Source organism: Cricetulus griseus, chromosome 2, assembly GCF_003668045.3.
Source record: "Cricetulus griseus strain 17A/GY chromosome 2, alternate assembly CriGri-PICRH-1.0, whole genome shotgun sequence".
Lineage (NCBI taxonomy): Eukaryota > Metazoa > Chordata > Mammalia > Rodentia > Cricetidae > Cricetulus > Cricetulus griseus.
The window spans coordinates 381515453-381530444 of NC_048595.1; the positions used below are offsets into that span (position 1 = coordinate 381515453).

Below are 14992 nucleotides of genomic sequence, written 5' to 3' on the forward strand. Positions count from 1 at the left end.
GTGTTCTCTGCTGTGAGGTAGGAGGGGGGGTCTCCATTATAGTGAAGCCATCTTACAGTACTTGTGGTACTGTAGGGAAGCCATCCAAACCCAAGTCGTAGTGTTGTTGTGGGTGTTGACATCAGTACTGAGGTGACTGAGAGGACACAGGTGAGAAAGAAACAGGTATCCACCTAGTACAGAGTACAAGGAACCATCAGCAACTCTGTGTCATTTGACCACCCCAGAGGAGCTTACTGACCTCTGTGTGTCGGGGCATGTAGGGAGGGGACAGTCCCTACCCAGGGCTTACACAGCTGTAAGACTGGGTCTGACTCTGAATGCACTGGAAGTCATCCATCATAGCTGCTTCTTGGTGGGAGACATGGCTCCTGCTTGATTATTCCAGATGTAAAGGAGCTCACTTCCCTGTGATTGTTAGTCCAGAACTTGCCCAGATACCAGTCCCTATCTCTGTACCATGGACTGTGGCTACTGCAACCTGCAGTCATGCTGAATGTCTACCAAGTCCTTAGTTCTTTTGTTGTTGTTTTGGTTTTGTTTTGTTTTGCTTTTCAGGGTTTCTGTGTGTAGCCCTGTCTGTCCTGGAACTCACAGAGATCCATCCACCTGCCTCTAGTCCTCAGTTCTTTATATCACTAGTTTCTAACTCAAAGTGAGTTGGTGTATCCAGATATCCAGTATACCCTATAGCTGCAAGGAAGTCCCGGTGACTTGATTATCTGTCACTCATCTTTTAAAAGATGAATGGTTGGGGCTGGAGAGATGGCTCAGAGGTTAAGTGCACTGACTGTTCTTCCAGAGGTCCTGAGTTCAATTCCCAGCAACCACATGGTGGCTCGTAACCATCTGTAATGAGATCTGGTGCCCTCTTCTGGTCTGCAGGGAAACATGCAGGCAGAACTCTTAACATAATAAATAAAATAATCTTTAAAAGATGAATGGTGTCATCACAGAGATGAAACTCTCCATCTACACATTGGGGATTACCCAGGAGGCATGCAGAGAGACCTTATTTCACTTGCTTCTGCCCCAAGCTTGGCTCAACCTGTAATGAACAGCTGTCCCTGTGTCTTGATCATCTGCTTTGTGTTGCTCCCTGTGGGAGCTTCTCTCTGTATATTCTCCCAGTAGCCCAAGAGGTTGTTTTGGCTCTGCCCAGTTATCAGATGGGCAGACTGAGGCCCAAGGCCAGCAAGGGGAAGGACCAGGGCTCAGACCCAGGTCTCTGTAGCCAGCCACTTGACACATACCATATTGGTATGCTTAAAGATAAGAAAAAATACACAGCCTCACCATCAGGGGCCACCATGTGGGCTCCTTGGATCCCAGCATGAGCAGCATACATTTTTCTAAAAGGTTCTCAAAGTTTTCTTGCTAGATTGGTTGGAAGCCATCATTAAATTGTAAAAGCATTTTGTCAAGCAAAGTAAATGAACCTGCACCCAGGGGAGAGTCCAGGAGACAGACATAGGAGAACACCCATCCTAGAAGACAGCCCCTTCAGCTCTAGACCCCAGTTCTAGGCCTGGTTCCTTTCTGGATGCCCTCTTTGAATCTGAGGAGTTCTTATCTGTGCATCAGTTTTCTCATGTATAAAACAAACTTTCTACCCCATTGTGGCAGCAGAGAGTGTGATGGGGCAGCCTGCAGTACTGATGGCCAGCAAAACCATTCTCAGCCTTAGGGATGCTCTAGAAAGGCAAATCACAGGCACACTGACCTGCCTCCATGTTGCCCTCTGCAGGCCCTGTGAGGTTGTACTATGGTGACCCCAGTTCGTACAGACGAAGGTGAGACAGTGAGGTCAGTATCCAGGTCCCAGGTCACACAGCTATAAAACTGGGTCTGACTCAGATGAACTGAAAGCCATCCATCATGGCTGCTTCTTGGTGGGGAGACATGGCTCCTGCTTGATTATTCCAGATGTGAAGGTGTAGGAGGCGTGGTTAGGGTACCTCCTACAATTCCTCTTTTAGTCTAAAAGAGGATTAAAACTTAACCGTGAAAAGTATCCATAATCATAAGGGTGAAATACCAGAAGATACAATAATCTGCTTATGTCATACCCTAACTCTGTTAACTAAAACCTAAAGTCATCTGAAAGAGGTGTCCAAGCCTGAACACCTCCTTCCAGTTCCAACCCTAAACAATAGTAAGTTATCCCTAACTAGGTATACATTATCCTTAGTGACAACAATGGGGGGCAAGGGGGTGCAGTATTCTCCAAGTTACTTCCTCCTTACTAAAGTGGTTGTCCCTGCAAGAGGGGGCAGGTCTTACATTCTGAGCCCACCTGACTTAATGTTCTGTGGTTTCCCAGCTGGAATGAACCTCCCTAGGGACAAAGTTAGAGGAGAAAATGCATTCACACAACTTTATCTTGTCCCCTATGATTGGGGAACATTAGTTCCATTGTAGAGCCAGGCGCCAAGATAGGCCTTCCCAGGATTACATGACAGGAAGGGACATCCGGGAAGGCTTCCTGAAGGAGGTGGCTAGCACTGAGTCAGCAGGATGGAAGGGCAGAGTCTGGCTAGCATTCATGGTAGAGTGAAGAGGGGCCTAGCATCAGGAGGGTTGAGCGGGGTATAGGCGATATAGGCATTGTGGGCTTGTGTGCTGAGCTGAACTAAGATGCCCTGAAGTCATCTTGGGCCAGAAATTAAAGGAGCTGTCAGTTGCACCTCCTGGCACCTCTCTCTCTCATCACTTCAGACCTGGACAGTGAGGGGTATACTATGGACTCCAAGGCTACAGGCACTCGCCTGGGACCTGCTCCATAAGCATGATAAAATATTTATCAGGAAGCAGGCAGGCAGTTGGGTTTCCCTGCGCAGACTGAGATGGGCAGCTCCCACTGAAGCTGGCTGCAACCTTCCCAAGTTCCGCTGAGTCACAGCCCAGGAGCCCTCTGTCCAGTCCGCCTGCTCGCCATCCTGTGGCCACGTGGATTCCTCATAATATGTAAGCCATTGGGTAGCCCCACGACCAGGACACCCAGCACAGTGAAAACGCTGACCCATGTTCAGGCCTTTCTGGACTGTGCAGGCCTTAGCCAAGGTCACAGGCAGACAGGCCACAGGTATCCCTTCCCTCATCCACCCTGCAGCCTCTGGCTCCTGAGCAAGGTAGGTTCTTTGCCTCTTTAGCATGGGGACAACTGAGGCTGTGTGAATGTCTCACATTCACATGGGTCGGGTCTCTTAGGACCTGGTGGTCAGAGGAGATGATTATGTTTTCTGTCTGACCCCAGTCTGTCTCTGAGGAGTCTGACTCCGATAAGGACCAATTCCTGTGTCCACCGTGATGTGAAAGTACTGGGACTTTATGTTGGGATCAGCAGCAACAGAAACAGTGGCAGATGGTGCCTTCCCTCTGCTTTGCAGAGTGTGAGCACACTCAGGCTGCCGAGTCTTCTGTTCACCCATTCATAAAGCAGTCTGCCCATCCGGGCCAGCCGGCTAGTTTGTATTATGTGTGCATGCTGTGCTGTGTGACCTTGGATAGGTTGCTCCGCCTCTCCAAGGCTCACTCTTGGATCTGTGACTTGAGAATACATCTGGATCTCTTTCATGTCCTCATATCCCGGAAGCTGGATGGGTTTCAGTGGACCTTTGGAAAAGCTCCACTTTCCAGAAAGGCCCTGGCACAGCCTGAGGTAGGCTTGCCAGGCAGTAGTAGACCAGAGGCCTGAGGACAGCACTGGCTGGGCAGGATGGAAGTGTCTCTGAGGTTGTCGAGTTCCCCAGAGAAAATCTGTGGTCCCTGAACCTGCTGCCACAGTGTCTGGGGGTGGGACAGGGAGCTGGCCACACCAGCCACTAGTGGGGACTCTGTGGGCTGCCAAGCCAGCACCACGCCCAGTTCTGGCCAGGCCATCATGCCCCTGGCTGCCTGCTCAACTGCCCTTTGTAGGCCCTCCCTTTGCTGCTGCAGCTTCCTGCTGCTCCTTGTCCAGGAGGGCACTGTTTCTTCAAGCTCCTGCAGAAAGCTGTCCTGTTCCAGGGGGCCCTCCTGTCTGTCCACCTCCTCCTGACCAGTCATGTGTCCCAGTGCCTTCCCATGCCAGCCATGGGGTCCTTCTCCTGGCTCTGAGAGGTGATTGCTTCAGCACTTCCATGCTTTCTCAGGGCTCTGTGTGACAGCTCCTGGCCCTAGTAGTTCCTTGTGGGTTTTCTAGAGTGTTTGTTAGGTGAAGACAGGGAATACAGTGGGCTGATGTCTAGTGAAGGCATCATGGAGCAGAATGAACCCCTGCCTGTCTGTGCAGGCCCCAGCAAATGGCCTCTGTTTGTCTCTTTTTCAAGGGTGGTGGAAGCTGATAGTGAGAATAAGGGCATATGGGCCTGGAAGATAGGTGGAGCCCAAGGCACAAGATAACTTTCCACAAGTCCAGTGGGCAGACCCAGTATTGTCCACTCTAAGGAGATGGGCAAGCTAGGGCCCTCACACCCCTAGCAGTGGCTGACAAATATGCACAGCCTGGTGTGGGAAAGTATGGCAAAGAAATGCTCTGGTGGGGCAAAGCTTTCTCTAGTGGTTCCTTTCTCTTCCATCTTCTGCTTTTGAAAAACACCCTAGAGTTCCTTCAGTGATTTGGGATGTATTGAAAAGTACTACGACAAACCCTGAATTCAGTGGCCACAAGGACATTCAGGGACACATCCCCATGAGATGTCTGACCACAGGCTGATGGCAGAGGCCAGCAAGCCAGTATGTGAGATTAGGCCCACCAGTCATAGCCTGATGGGAGAAACTGGGCAGACAGACTGATGGAGGAAGCTAACCACCAGGCAATCTGATGTGGGGGTGGTTGCTGATAGTCTGATAGAGCCTAGTGACTTGCCAAGGTGACCCTGCAGATGAATTCCTAGAGCAGCAACTCCATCCACAGAACTGGGCATTTCTCCCAGCATCCACATAAGGGACTTGTGCCTGTCACTTCCAGATGTCTACTCAATGAGAGCTGCACAGCCGAGGGCCAGCTCCCCTCCAGTCAGGCTCCCAGGTGCCCTGTGCTTTGCAGAACATAGGCACAGTAGGTGTGGAATGTTCTTTCCCTTTGTAGACAGACTATCAGACTCTGCTCAGCTCTGGGGAAGTGAGAGCCTGATTTATCTAGCTAGCCTGCTTCAGCAATAGAGCCTGGAGGGGAGGACCCCTAAGCTGCTTGGGAACTCACTGAGCTGTGCAGACGGGTGTAATGGCTATAGCAGGTGGTTGGCCAGTAGGTGGCAGCCTAGCGCAAGGTGTGTAAGCCTCCCCACAACCCGCACCACCACCCCAACACACACCCACCCCTACACAGTGACAAGTGGGTCAGGGCAGAGGCCAGTGCAGACCACCTTGCTGTGACTACTAAGCAGCCGCATCTCATCCAGGTGGTATTATGTTTTTTTTTTCCTCCGCTTGGCAGCTCCGAGTCTCAGAATTACCCGTCGAGCACTGTGTAGCTTAGGAGGCCGGCTGAGTACCACTGACCATCTAGAGCCTACCATCTAAGCTAGAGCCTGTTGGCCCGTTGACTCATCGGTCCTCAGTGCTCTAGTAGGGTAAAGAGGAGTGGCACTGCAGGTTGCCACAGCATCTGGGCAGTGGCAGATATACCCAGGCTAGTGTACCTCAGCGACATGTACTCCAAGTGGGAGAAATGAGGTCTGTGTATCATTTTGGGGTACCAATCACAAAGTAAGTACCATGAGGCTCCACCCTCAGAGGGAGCATGGGGGGCCCTGCTTCCAGAATGAGCATTGTGGGGGGTCCCCCCTCAGAGGGAGCACTGTGGTCACTCCAGTGTCAGAAGGAGTACTGTGGGGCTCGATCCCCAGAGTGAGCACCATGGGGGCTGGGCATAGGAACTTTTCTGGAATATTTTCTCAGAGGAGCAGGAATAGGTAGTTCTGGCCAAGATGTCTGGGGACAGGGAGCAGAGCATATCCTATGGAGGGCGAGAAGTGGAGAGGGAAGAAGGCCATGTGACCAGTGACCAAGAGGACAGATGAGAGCCACGTGGCAAAGGAGGACAGGGCACAAGGGGCCTAGTTGAAGGAAGCCCTGCTCTGCAGTGAGCAGAGTGGACCTTGGCCATTTACTTCCCATCTCAGCACACAGGAGCCCCAGCCCCAGGGGCACATAGTCCAAGATCCCCAAAAAGCCAACGGGGAGGAGGACTAAAGGAGGACTGAATTGGGTCAAGGAGTCAGAGGGCTTCTGCCAGAACAGAGCCTAACAGTTGGGCAAGCTGAAGCCAGAGGTGGCAGAAGTGGGCAGGCTAGCTGCGATAATGGTGTCAAAGTCAAATTACAATGCATTTCTTTGTAATTCTCAAATCTGTGACACCCCATTCCATAAAAATTAAAGGTGTAGGGCCAACAAAGTGATTCTGTGGGTAAAGGTGGTGACCTGAGTTCGATTCCTGGAACCCACACAATGGAATAAGAGAATGTGTTTCCACAGGCTGGCCTCTGACTTTTACATGTGTGCCAAGGCACATGAGTATGCACACACACAATAAATAAATACACGTAATAAAAGTATTTAAGTTAAGAAGTGTTCTGAAAGCCAGGCAGTGGTGGCACATGCCTTTAATCCCAGCACTCAGGAGGTAGAGGCAGACAGATCTCTGTGAGTTCAAGCCAAGCCTGGTCTACATAGTGAGTTCCAGGACAGCCAAAGCTACACAGAGAAACCCTGTCTCAAAAAACAAACAAACAAACAAACAAACAAACAAACAAAAAAGGACAAGGCTCATCCACATTGACCCCAGTCTGGGTCCTTTTCTCCTCAAAATCCCAGGACTCTTCAATGAGACCCATCTAGACAGGACAGAACAGGAAGCAGAGTCGCAGGATTAAAATGCCAGGCCTAGTGACCCATGCATGTGATACCACCTGAGGGAAGAGAAGCACTAAGAGTTTGAATTCTGCTAGCTAGGGCTAACATAGTGAGTTCCAGCCTAGCCTGGGCTACACTGTGAGATCATGTTTCATTTTTTAAGGATTTTTATCCATGTGTATATGAGCATTCTATGCAGGTGCTCACAGAGACCAGTAGAGGGCATCAGATCCCCTGGACGTACAGCTGGTTATGAGTCCCCACCATGTGGGTGCTAGGAATTAATTGTCTTCTACAAAAGCAAGGAGTGCTCGTAACTGTTGAACCGTCTCTCTAGCTCCCCTGGAGGAAAAAAAAAATGATTTAAACACATAATTAAGCAGTCCTGGTCACGGTGTAGCCTGGGCGATCCCTGTCTAGGTTTTATTCTGCAAGGTGGTCGAATGTAGTCTGGCCACTCTAGAAGAGGCCTTCTTTTAGGAGGCGTCCTATCCCTGGAAGCTCAGCAGTTTGCCATTGCTTGGAGGTGTTTCTTTACCTTGTCATAAAGATAGTTGTCTCCCAGTGTTGTTGTTGGGATTCAATGTGACTGCAGGTTTAGGGCAGCGGTTGGAGGCCTTTGGGCACCTTTCAAGGTCTGGATGTAAAAGTTGACTCAGTAGTTGTTTGTGCCTTTAGCCTTGAAGTAAGATACTAAGGGGAGGAGTACAGCTTTTAGACAATCCTTGAGTGACTGACATGTCTCTGCACAGAAGTGAGCAGGTGACCCTGAGTGAAGGAGACAGACGAAACAACGGATGCGGTGCTTTCATTCTGCATTCAGTAGCCTTGTTGGACAGAGGGGCCTGTGTGCTTTTTATCAAAAATAAATCTCAGGCCGGGCAGTGGTGGCACATACCTTTAATCCCAGCACTCGGGAGGCAGAGGCAGGCAGATCTCTGTGAGTTTGAGGCCAGCCTGGTCTACAAAGCTACATAGAGAAACCCTCTCTTTCTCAAAAAAAAAAAAAATGGGGCCAAAGAGAGACCACCAGACCACACCTTAATGAGGACTGCTTAATTATTTGTGTGTTTAAATTGTTTTGTTTTTACAGAGCAGAACCTGGACAATGCTAGGTGGGAAGCAGGCAGGATTCTGAGGACCCAGCAGAAGTGGAGAACAGGAACTCAGGGGAGGAAATAGAACCCAAAGAATGAATGCTGGGCCCTGCCTACCTAGGGTTCTGAATGTCAGGGCTTGGAATTTGGAGTTTTCTCAGAAGGATGGGACCTGATCTGAGGATTAGGTAGGCAGGACAGGGATGGGCCAGGGATGGAGCCAAGCAGAGGACAGAGGAGTCCTTAGCCCACAGAGGCTGCTGGTCCCTATAAAAGCTCTGGGGAGCAGCAGAGAGACAGGGTCCCCAGAGCCCCAACCACATTGCCCAGGCAGCCATGGTGGGTCCAACTGTCCTCAGGTGATATTAGGAAAGCTAGGTACAGAACAGACAGAACAGGAACTCCTGCATCAGTCCTGGCTCTGCCTCTCACTAGCCTGTGACCCTGTGATGATCTCAGGATTTGGAACCTCAGCTGGGCTTCAGTGGCCCCGGCTGGGTATGGCAGGTACCTGGTAAATCTCACTGCTTTTCCTGCCTGGCCTTGGTGCCCAGATCCACTGGGGATCCCACCCTCTAGGGATTTTCTCCTTCATGGAGATTTTGAAGGAGCCAAGTTTTGACTTCTGGGGTTTGTCACCGACTTTCCCTACCATGTGACATGACCCCTCTCCCACCTCAGGGATCTCTAATCAAAAGAGCTTTTTTCAGATAATAATTTCTTAGGTGTAGAAGTCCAGGAGTGGGTGGCTTGAGGAATATCATCCTGAAGAGCAGCACCTTTCCCCTGGGAGGCCCTAGTGGCATCCAGACAACCCCCGGCTGGCTCTTGTGCTTCAACCAGGAAGTGAGGGACACCGGCCAAGGGTTGGTTCTCCCTGTTCCTATCGCCCACATTGGATCTGGATCACTGACAGGGAGCAGCTCTTCCTACCTGGCAGGGTTGGGTACAAGGTTCAGACAGTCAGAGAAAACAAACTTTCTCCATTCAGATCTCCTACCATGCCTGCGTACTGTGTCTGGGCTCCTCTCCGGTAGTGCCAGCGGGAGCTTATTCCTAAGTCACATTCATTCTTTCCAAGAATTCTTCTAAGAAAAAGCTACTGGCAAGAAGGTGCCTTGAGGAGAGCCACGGAGCAGGAAGGCAGGCTGGCAACTTGCAGGTCCCTGCTGCTGGCATGTGGGCTTTTGTCCACACAGTAGGGACAAGCACCATAGTCAGGCACTCATGTGAAGCAGAACAGCCAAGTCCAATGCTAGGGTTGCCATGCCTTTGGCAGGGCTGGAGCAGATCTCCTTAGGGGAGACAAAACTCTCTGCCACTCCAAGATTCAGCTCCACGGGGAAAATCACTTCCCTCCAGGGAACTGAGTGATCCATCAGAACCAAAGAACCCTTGGAAACTGATGTCCAAGACCTTCACAGATGGGAAACTGAGGATTGGAGGAAGAGTCTCTTAGGGTCACATGGATCTGGTGAGGGCATCAGATACAAGGGATCTCTGCTGGTCAGAATCCCACCAGAGGGAAGAAGTATTTGGGACAGAGGAACAGGACCCAGCCAGGCGAAGGTGACCCATGTCAGAAGGACCTGAGAAAGGTAGCATGGATCTAGGAGACACGAGTGAGGAGGCAGATGGCACTGTGTATTGCATCTCACAAACCTGATGGACACCTGTTCTGCCTCGAATGCTGATTGTGCGGCTGACTTTGGGGTACAGGGAGAAAAGCCTCCAAGATCCTAACTTAGTCTTACCCTATGGTGACAGATTCGCCGGGCTTCTGCAGCCCTGACTCACCACTGTCCCTCCGTAACAGGAGCAGTTGCCAAGCTCCTGATGTGACCCTATGACCTTGTGATTGTCCTGCTTCACCATCCTCTGCACACCAAGGAAGGAATGAGACATAGCCCAGGGGCACAGGCCAGAGAGGCAGAGCGAGGCATGCTCCTTAGCTACCTACTGGTCCTCTCCTGAGTATCTGGAACCCCAGGGCTAGGGCCAACTCTGCCACAGGCTTCTAGAGACATGGTGCCAGTCAGCTTCGGGGAACTGCCAGGACTTGCTAACGGGGCAAAAGTGCCCCCTCTGCATTTGAGGGAGGTAGGTGACAATGACTGAGCTGGGGCTGTTTCTCTCCTGCTCACCAGGCCAGGCTCCAGCTTCTACCCTGCCACTTAGCCACCCTGATTTTGTGCATACGCCCCAACCTCCTGGAGCCTCCATTTCTCTGTTGTGACATGGAATCCCCTCACCTCCAGGGAGTACCACAGCCTTGGGAGCACCAAGGGGCATTGTGTTCAAGTCCTGCCTCTCTGCCCTGTCTCTTATCCTTCCCACCCCTAGCAGGGTCCCCTCTTTAACTGGTTACTTTAAATAAGTTCTCTGTTTTCTTCCATTGTCACTGGCAGGTGAAACTACATTGTGACCTTGTCCTAGTAGATGGGTCTGGGTTTGGGAGTACCGTGCCCTGAATGTGAACCAACTTGGCCGGCCCCTCGGTACCGTCATACCCATGAATTGGAGAGGACTGTGGGGAGTGAGGGGACCTTAAGGGTTTTAGTTTCCTTTTCTTGGCCCTCAAATTCTGAAAAGCTCCCCATCTTCCAAATGGGTTCCCTGACTCCCTAGAGGTCAGCTGACCCAGTAGCAAAGTTAGATGGACCCCAATCCTGGCTGCTCACTCAGGGCTCACTCCCAGCAAGATAGCCCTGATGCTCTTGGGATCTCACTTGGTGGCCAGGAACCTGTCTCAGGTCCCTGTTCCTTGCTGGCCAGGTGGGGGTTGGATGACGCTTGGGTCCTATAGGAAGAGGCTGTGGTTCTGAGGTGAGGACACTGGCAGTTTAGGGGATGTGTGAATGAGTTCACTTGTCTTCCATGTCCTTAACTAAGAGCCTTAGACACAGGTGACTCTTCAAGGTCTTTCCTAAGACAACTGCTCAGTCCTTGATCCAGATACCAAACCCACAGGTCCCCATCAGTGCCTGGAGAGCCCAGCAGGGCACACACAGTCCCTGTACCAGTCCCTTACAGGGGTGATAGATGTTCCAAGAACTGTCTAGGAATTCTGCCCAACAGGGTTCTCTGACCCTTTGACCTGTCGAAGCTGTCTTCATAGGGGTTGGGTTTGTTCAAGTTTTAGGGGTTAGACTTGCCCCCTAACTCCTCAGTTGTCTTTTCTGGGATCTCCTCCCAGACTCTGCCTTAGATTTCTGGGCCCAGAGAACTCTGCCCTTTGCTGCCTACCACCAACAGTTATACCTAGCAGCACCCGTGCTGCCTGCCACCAGCCCCAACACCCGGCGGCACTGCACCCCCGCGTCTCTCTCACACTTCTGCATTGGGCTGTGGGTGTAGCCAGTGTAAGTCTGTGCTGGGGCGGGGAACAACTCATTTCTTCACTCTCTCTGGAGATGTTTTCTCTTTTCCTTTCTCTGAGACATGGTCTCCTAAGAGTCTGTAATTCTCTATGGAGTCCAAGCTGGCTGCAAACTCAAGGCAATTCTCCTGTCCCAGCCTCTCACCTACCAAGATCACAGAGAAGCATCCCTGCACTTGGCTCTAGATATGTCTTCTTATCCTCACAACCATGTACCCCCATTCTGCATGTTATTTGTCCCACTTCTTAGGCCCTCACTGCACTCTAGCCCCTTCCACAGGAGCCCGCTGCAGCTCACTTCTCCTTCCCTCCCCCTGACCACTGTGGTCTCCCCACCTCTTCTTTCCCTCTGGTTGCTCTTACAGAGCAGCCCAGACTGCTTCCTTGTTCCCAGCCTGCCACCCCTGCTATACCAGCAGCCACAGGTTAGCCCTGCCCCTTGTGCCCATCTGTGCTGGGTACAAAGCCAGGCTTCTCTGAAGAGTCCGGGTTCTGCTGCAGTTACACCAGTGGCAGAGACATGGCTGCCTTACATCTATGCATCTTGGTTTTCACCAATATGGCCTAAATCATGAGATGAGTGTTATCTAGCCATTCCTATCGAGCACCTACTGAGTGCTAAGCGTAGGGGAAATGGGTATGAGCATGTTATAAGCCCTGACCCTGATAGAAGATGTCAAGAAAGCCATCCTAAGTCTAAGCAAAGGCAGAGGCGATCAGAAGGGGAGATAACCTTTGGCTTTGATGTTTTCTGCTGAAGGATGTTCTGGAGAGCAGGGAGGTATGGAGGTCTGGTAGGCATCTCAAAGATTGGCGACCTCAGGCTTGTTTTTCCACACATTGGGAACTCAGGAGGGCAGTGTGTGCCATGGCCAGTTCCAGCTACTATTTGTGAGAGCAACAGGTGTGACTTGGATAGAATGGTCAGGAGGGGTCTGTGGTCCAGGCTAGAGATGCTAAGGATAGAGGATGGGGAGGGGAAGGGCAGGTAGGATCAAGAGGAGGGTCTAGTACATGTATAGAACCTCTTTATTTCAATTTAAAATTTTAATTCTGTGTGTGTGTGAGAGAGAGAGAGAGAGAGACAGACAGAGACAGAGACAGAGACAGAGACAGAGACAGAGACAGAGAGAGAATGTGTGTGTGGGCTTGTGTACTTACATGCAGTGCCCAGAAGAGTGTGTCAGATTCCTAGAGCTGGAGTTACAGGTAGTTTCAAACTGCCAGATTCAGGTGCCGAGAGCCAGCCTTAGGGTTAGGGTTGTGATTTTATGTTGGCCAGCATTCATAATTATCCTGACACAGAGTTCATGGACAGTAGATTGGACATTCCTGATACAGGATGAAAAACCCCGGGGGCCTGGCCTGGGTATCCTGGAGGGACAGGGAGAAGCCACAATTTTGTGGCCTTTGCTTTGCACACAGAAAACGGAGACCCCAGAGAAGTAACTCACCCAAGGCTCCAGCTAGTTCAGGGGCACCCACCCAGATCTCTCAAGCCTAGTGCTATGAGATAGTGACTGCTCTACCCACCCTCCCCAGCCATGAGGACCAGCACTGCACATCAGCACGGGCTGGTGGGTCAGTAATTCACTTGAGATTTTCATCTAAGTTTTTTTTTTTCATTAAGATAGGAAACTCTTGTACAGTTGCAACAGAGTCCTGTGTGTGTCAGTGTGACAGCAAAGTGTCCAAGCTGGCTTCTTCCTACTCCCTGGCCAATATGCCCAGTGCTCCATAGTTGGTTGAACACCTCACACCTCTCTGGGTGAGCAATTTCACCCCTGCTTTGATGAGAAAGAATGGAAACTCCCTGAACATCCCCAACCTGAATGCCTCATCCTCCTAGACCTGGGTTCTTTGACATGGATCTGGAATCTGATGCCTGCCATTGTTACCTCCACCCTTGCTTGGGGGCTGGTGAGCTCATCTGCTGTTGACCCCCATTTGGGTTCTCACTGGCACAGACAGCCTGGAGCCATTGACTGTGAAGGAGGCTGGGGAGCCCAACCCTTCCCTGACTGTCATTTCACAGTAGCTTGAGTAGCCTTAGGCTCTGTGAGAGTTCTTGTGAACAAGGAGTTGTCTGTTTATCACTGCCTCCTCAGACAGGCATGTGGGGTGTCCAGTATACAGTGGGCGCTTAGGAAATGCTGGCTGGGTCGGAGTTGAACCAGGACTCTGATCTCCTGCATGTTCCCGGGGGCCGTGCCTGTCTCCCTGTGCTTGAAGATGCAGGAGAACTAGTGGGACTCCCAGAAGCTTGGCTGAAGAGGGCTCTGTGTCAGGGGCTGGGCACTGTGTGTTCATGAGGCCTGGGCTAGGTCCAGCTTGCCATGTTTGAATGACAGAACACAAGAGAGGTTATTTTGCCCTGGATGCCACAACATCCCCAAAAGATAGAATCCAAATTGCTCTCAATGCCTCAAGGCTGTGTTATTCTGGCCCAGGATCATCTTGCCCAGGCACAACGATTTAGGATACTCTCTGATTTCTACCATACAGGGGAACCTAGGATTCAGTGGGTGTCACTGCCCTCTGTTCCTTCAACCCCCAGTGCAGCAACCCCTCTGGCCAGTCAATCATCCAAGATCTCTGCCTGAGAGCATCCTAGTCCCTGGCCACTCCCCTAAGAAAGGGGTCTAGGATAGCCTGGTTCATGCTGAACTCAGGTGGGGTGGGGCTGATGGTAGAGGCACCCAGCTGAAAGCTTTGATCCGCAGTGGGAGGAGCTTGTGTACACGTGAGGGGGTCTGGATGGATCTCTGTGGGCACAGCCTTTTCTCCTGGGATGGATGACTGGCGAGGGAGTGACTTCAGGAGACGTTGATGGGAGACCATGGGTCCCTGTGCATGATGTGTGGGTGTGAGACCATAGTATTGGGTTCCAGGTGGGCAGTTGGGGTTGGACTGCTGTGTGGCTCTTGTGGGGTGACTTCTGAAGGGAAGGAAGGAGGCGGCTGAGAGCGCCCCCTGAACTGGCCCTTTGGCGGCTGAAGGCTCCAAGACGCCATCCCCGCCCTCCCAATGCGAGGCCCCGCCCACAATGGCCCCGCCCAGAGGGAGCCCCGCCCCCGGCCTGCCTTTGCGCTCCGAGCGCTCCACGCTGCGCCGCCGCAAAGAGCAATGGTTCACAGGGCCCGGCGCTGGGCGAGCGGCCCCGGGCTGAGGCGCGGGGCCGGGGCGGGACCCTACAGGGTCGCCGGGCTTGCTGCAAGCAGCCGAGTATAGTCGTAGGGGACGCGGGCAGCGCGTGGGCCGGAGTGAGCATGAGGACTCTCCGCAGGTTGAAGTTCATGAGTTCGCCCAGCCTCAGTGACCTGGGCAAGAGGGAGCCGGGCGCGGCGGGCGCGGACGAGCGGGGCACGCAGCAGCGCCGGGCCTGCGCCAACGCCACCTGGAACAGGTAAGGCGCGCAGCCCGAAGCGGCGTGGCCAGAGACGGCACCGCGCCACTTTGCGCGCAGCTCGCCCGCCGCCGGGCCGCGCGCGGGGAGGGAAGTGAGTGCAACGTGTCGGCGGCTCGAGCCCGCGATCGCCCTCGGGGACGGGCGGCCCGGAGCTGGAGGCCTCTGCGCCCCCACTTCTCAGGGGCGCACTTGAGCTTCGTGGGGCCCCAGCGGGGCGCCGCTGCACTTCCTGTATGCGTGTCGGGCTCTCGGCGCGGGGTGGGCGGCGGC

The 14992-nt window shown here is 52.4% G+C and overlaps 1 protein-coding gene across 4 annotated transcripts in view; it reads left to right on the forward strand.

Moving 5' to 3' along the window:
* Positions 1–2533: 2533 nt before the first annotated feature.
* The window catches only part of Prr5 (proline rich 5), a 34856-nt gene continuing 22397 nt past the window's right edge, over positions 2534–14992 (forward strand). Inside the window, exons 1-2 of one of the 4 annotated variants that reach the window (XM_027396158.2) lie at positions 2534–3131; positions 14600–14719. In XM_027396158.2, coding sequence (XP_027251959.1) covers positions 14610–14719 — 110 coding nt within the window. In that variant the 5' untranslated portion in view covers positions 2534–3131; positions 14600–14609. Of the gene's footprint in view, positions 3132–14567; positions 14720–14992 lie in introns of those variants that run through there. The other 3 variants (XM_035440802.1, XM_027396160.2, XM_027396156.2) reach the window with 3 other exon arrangements.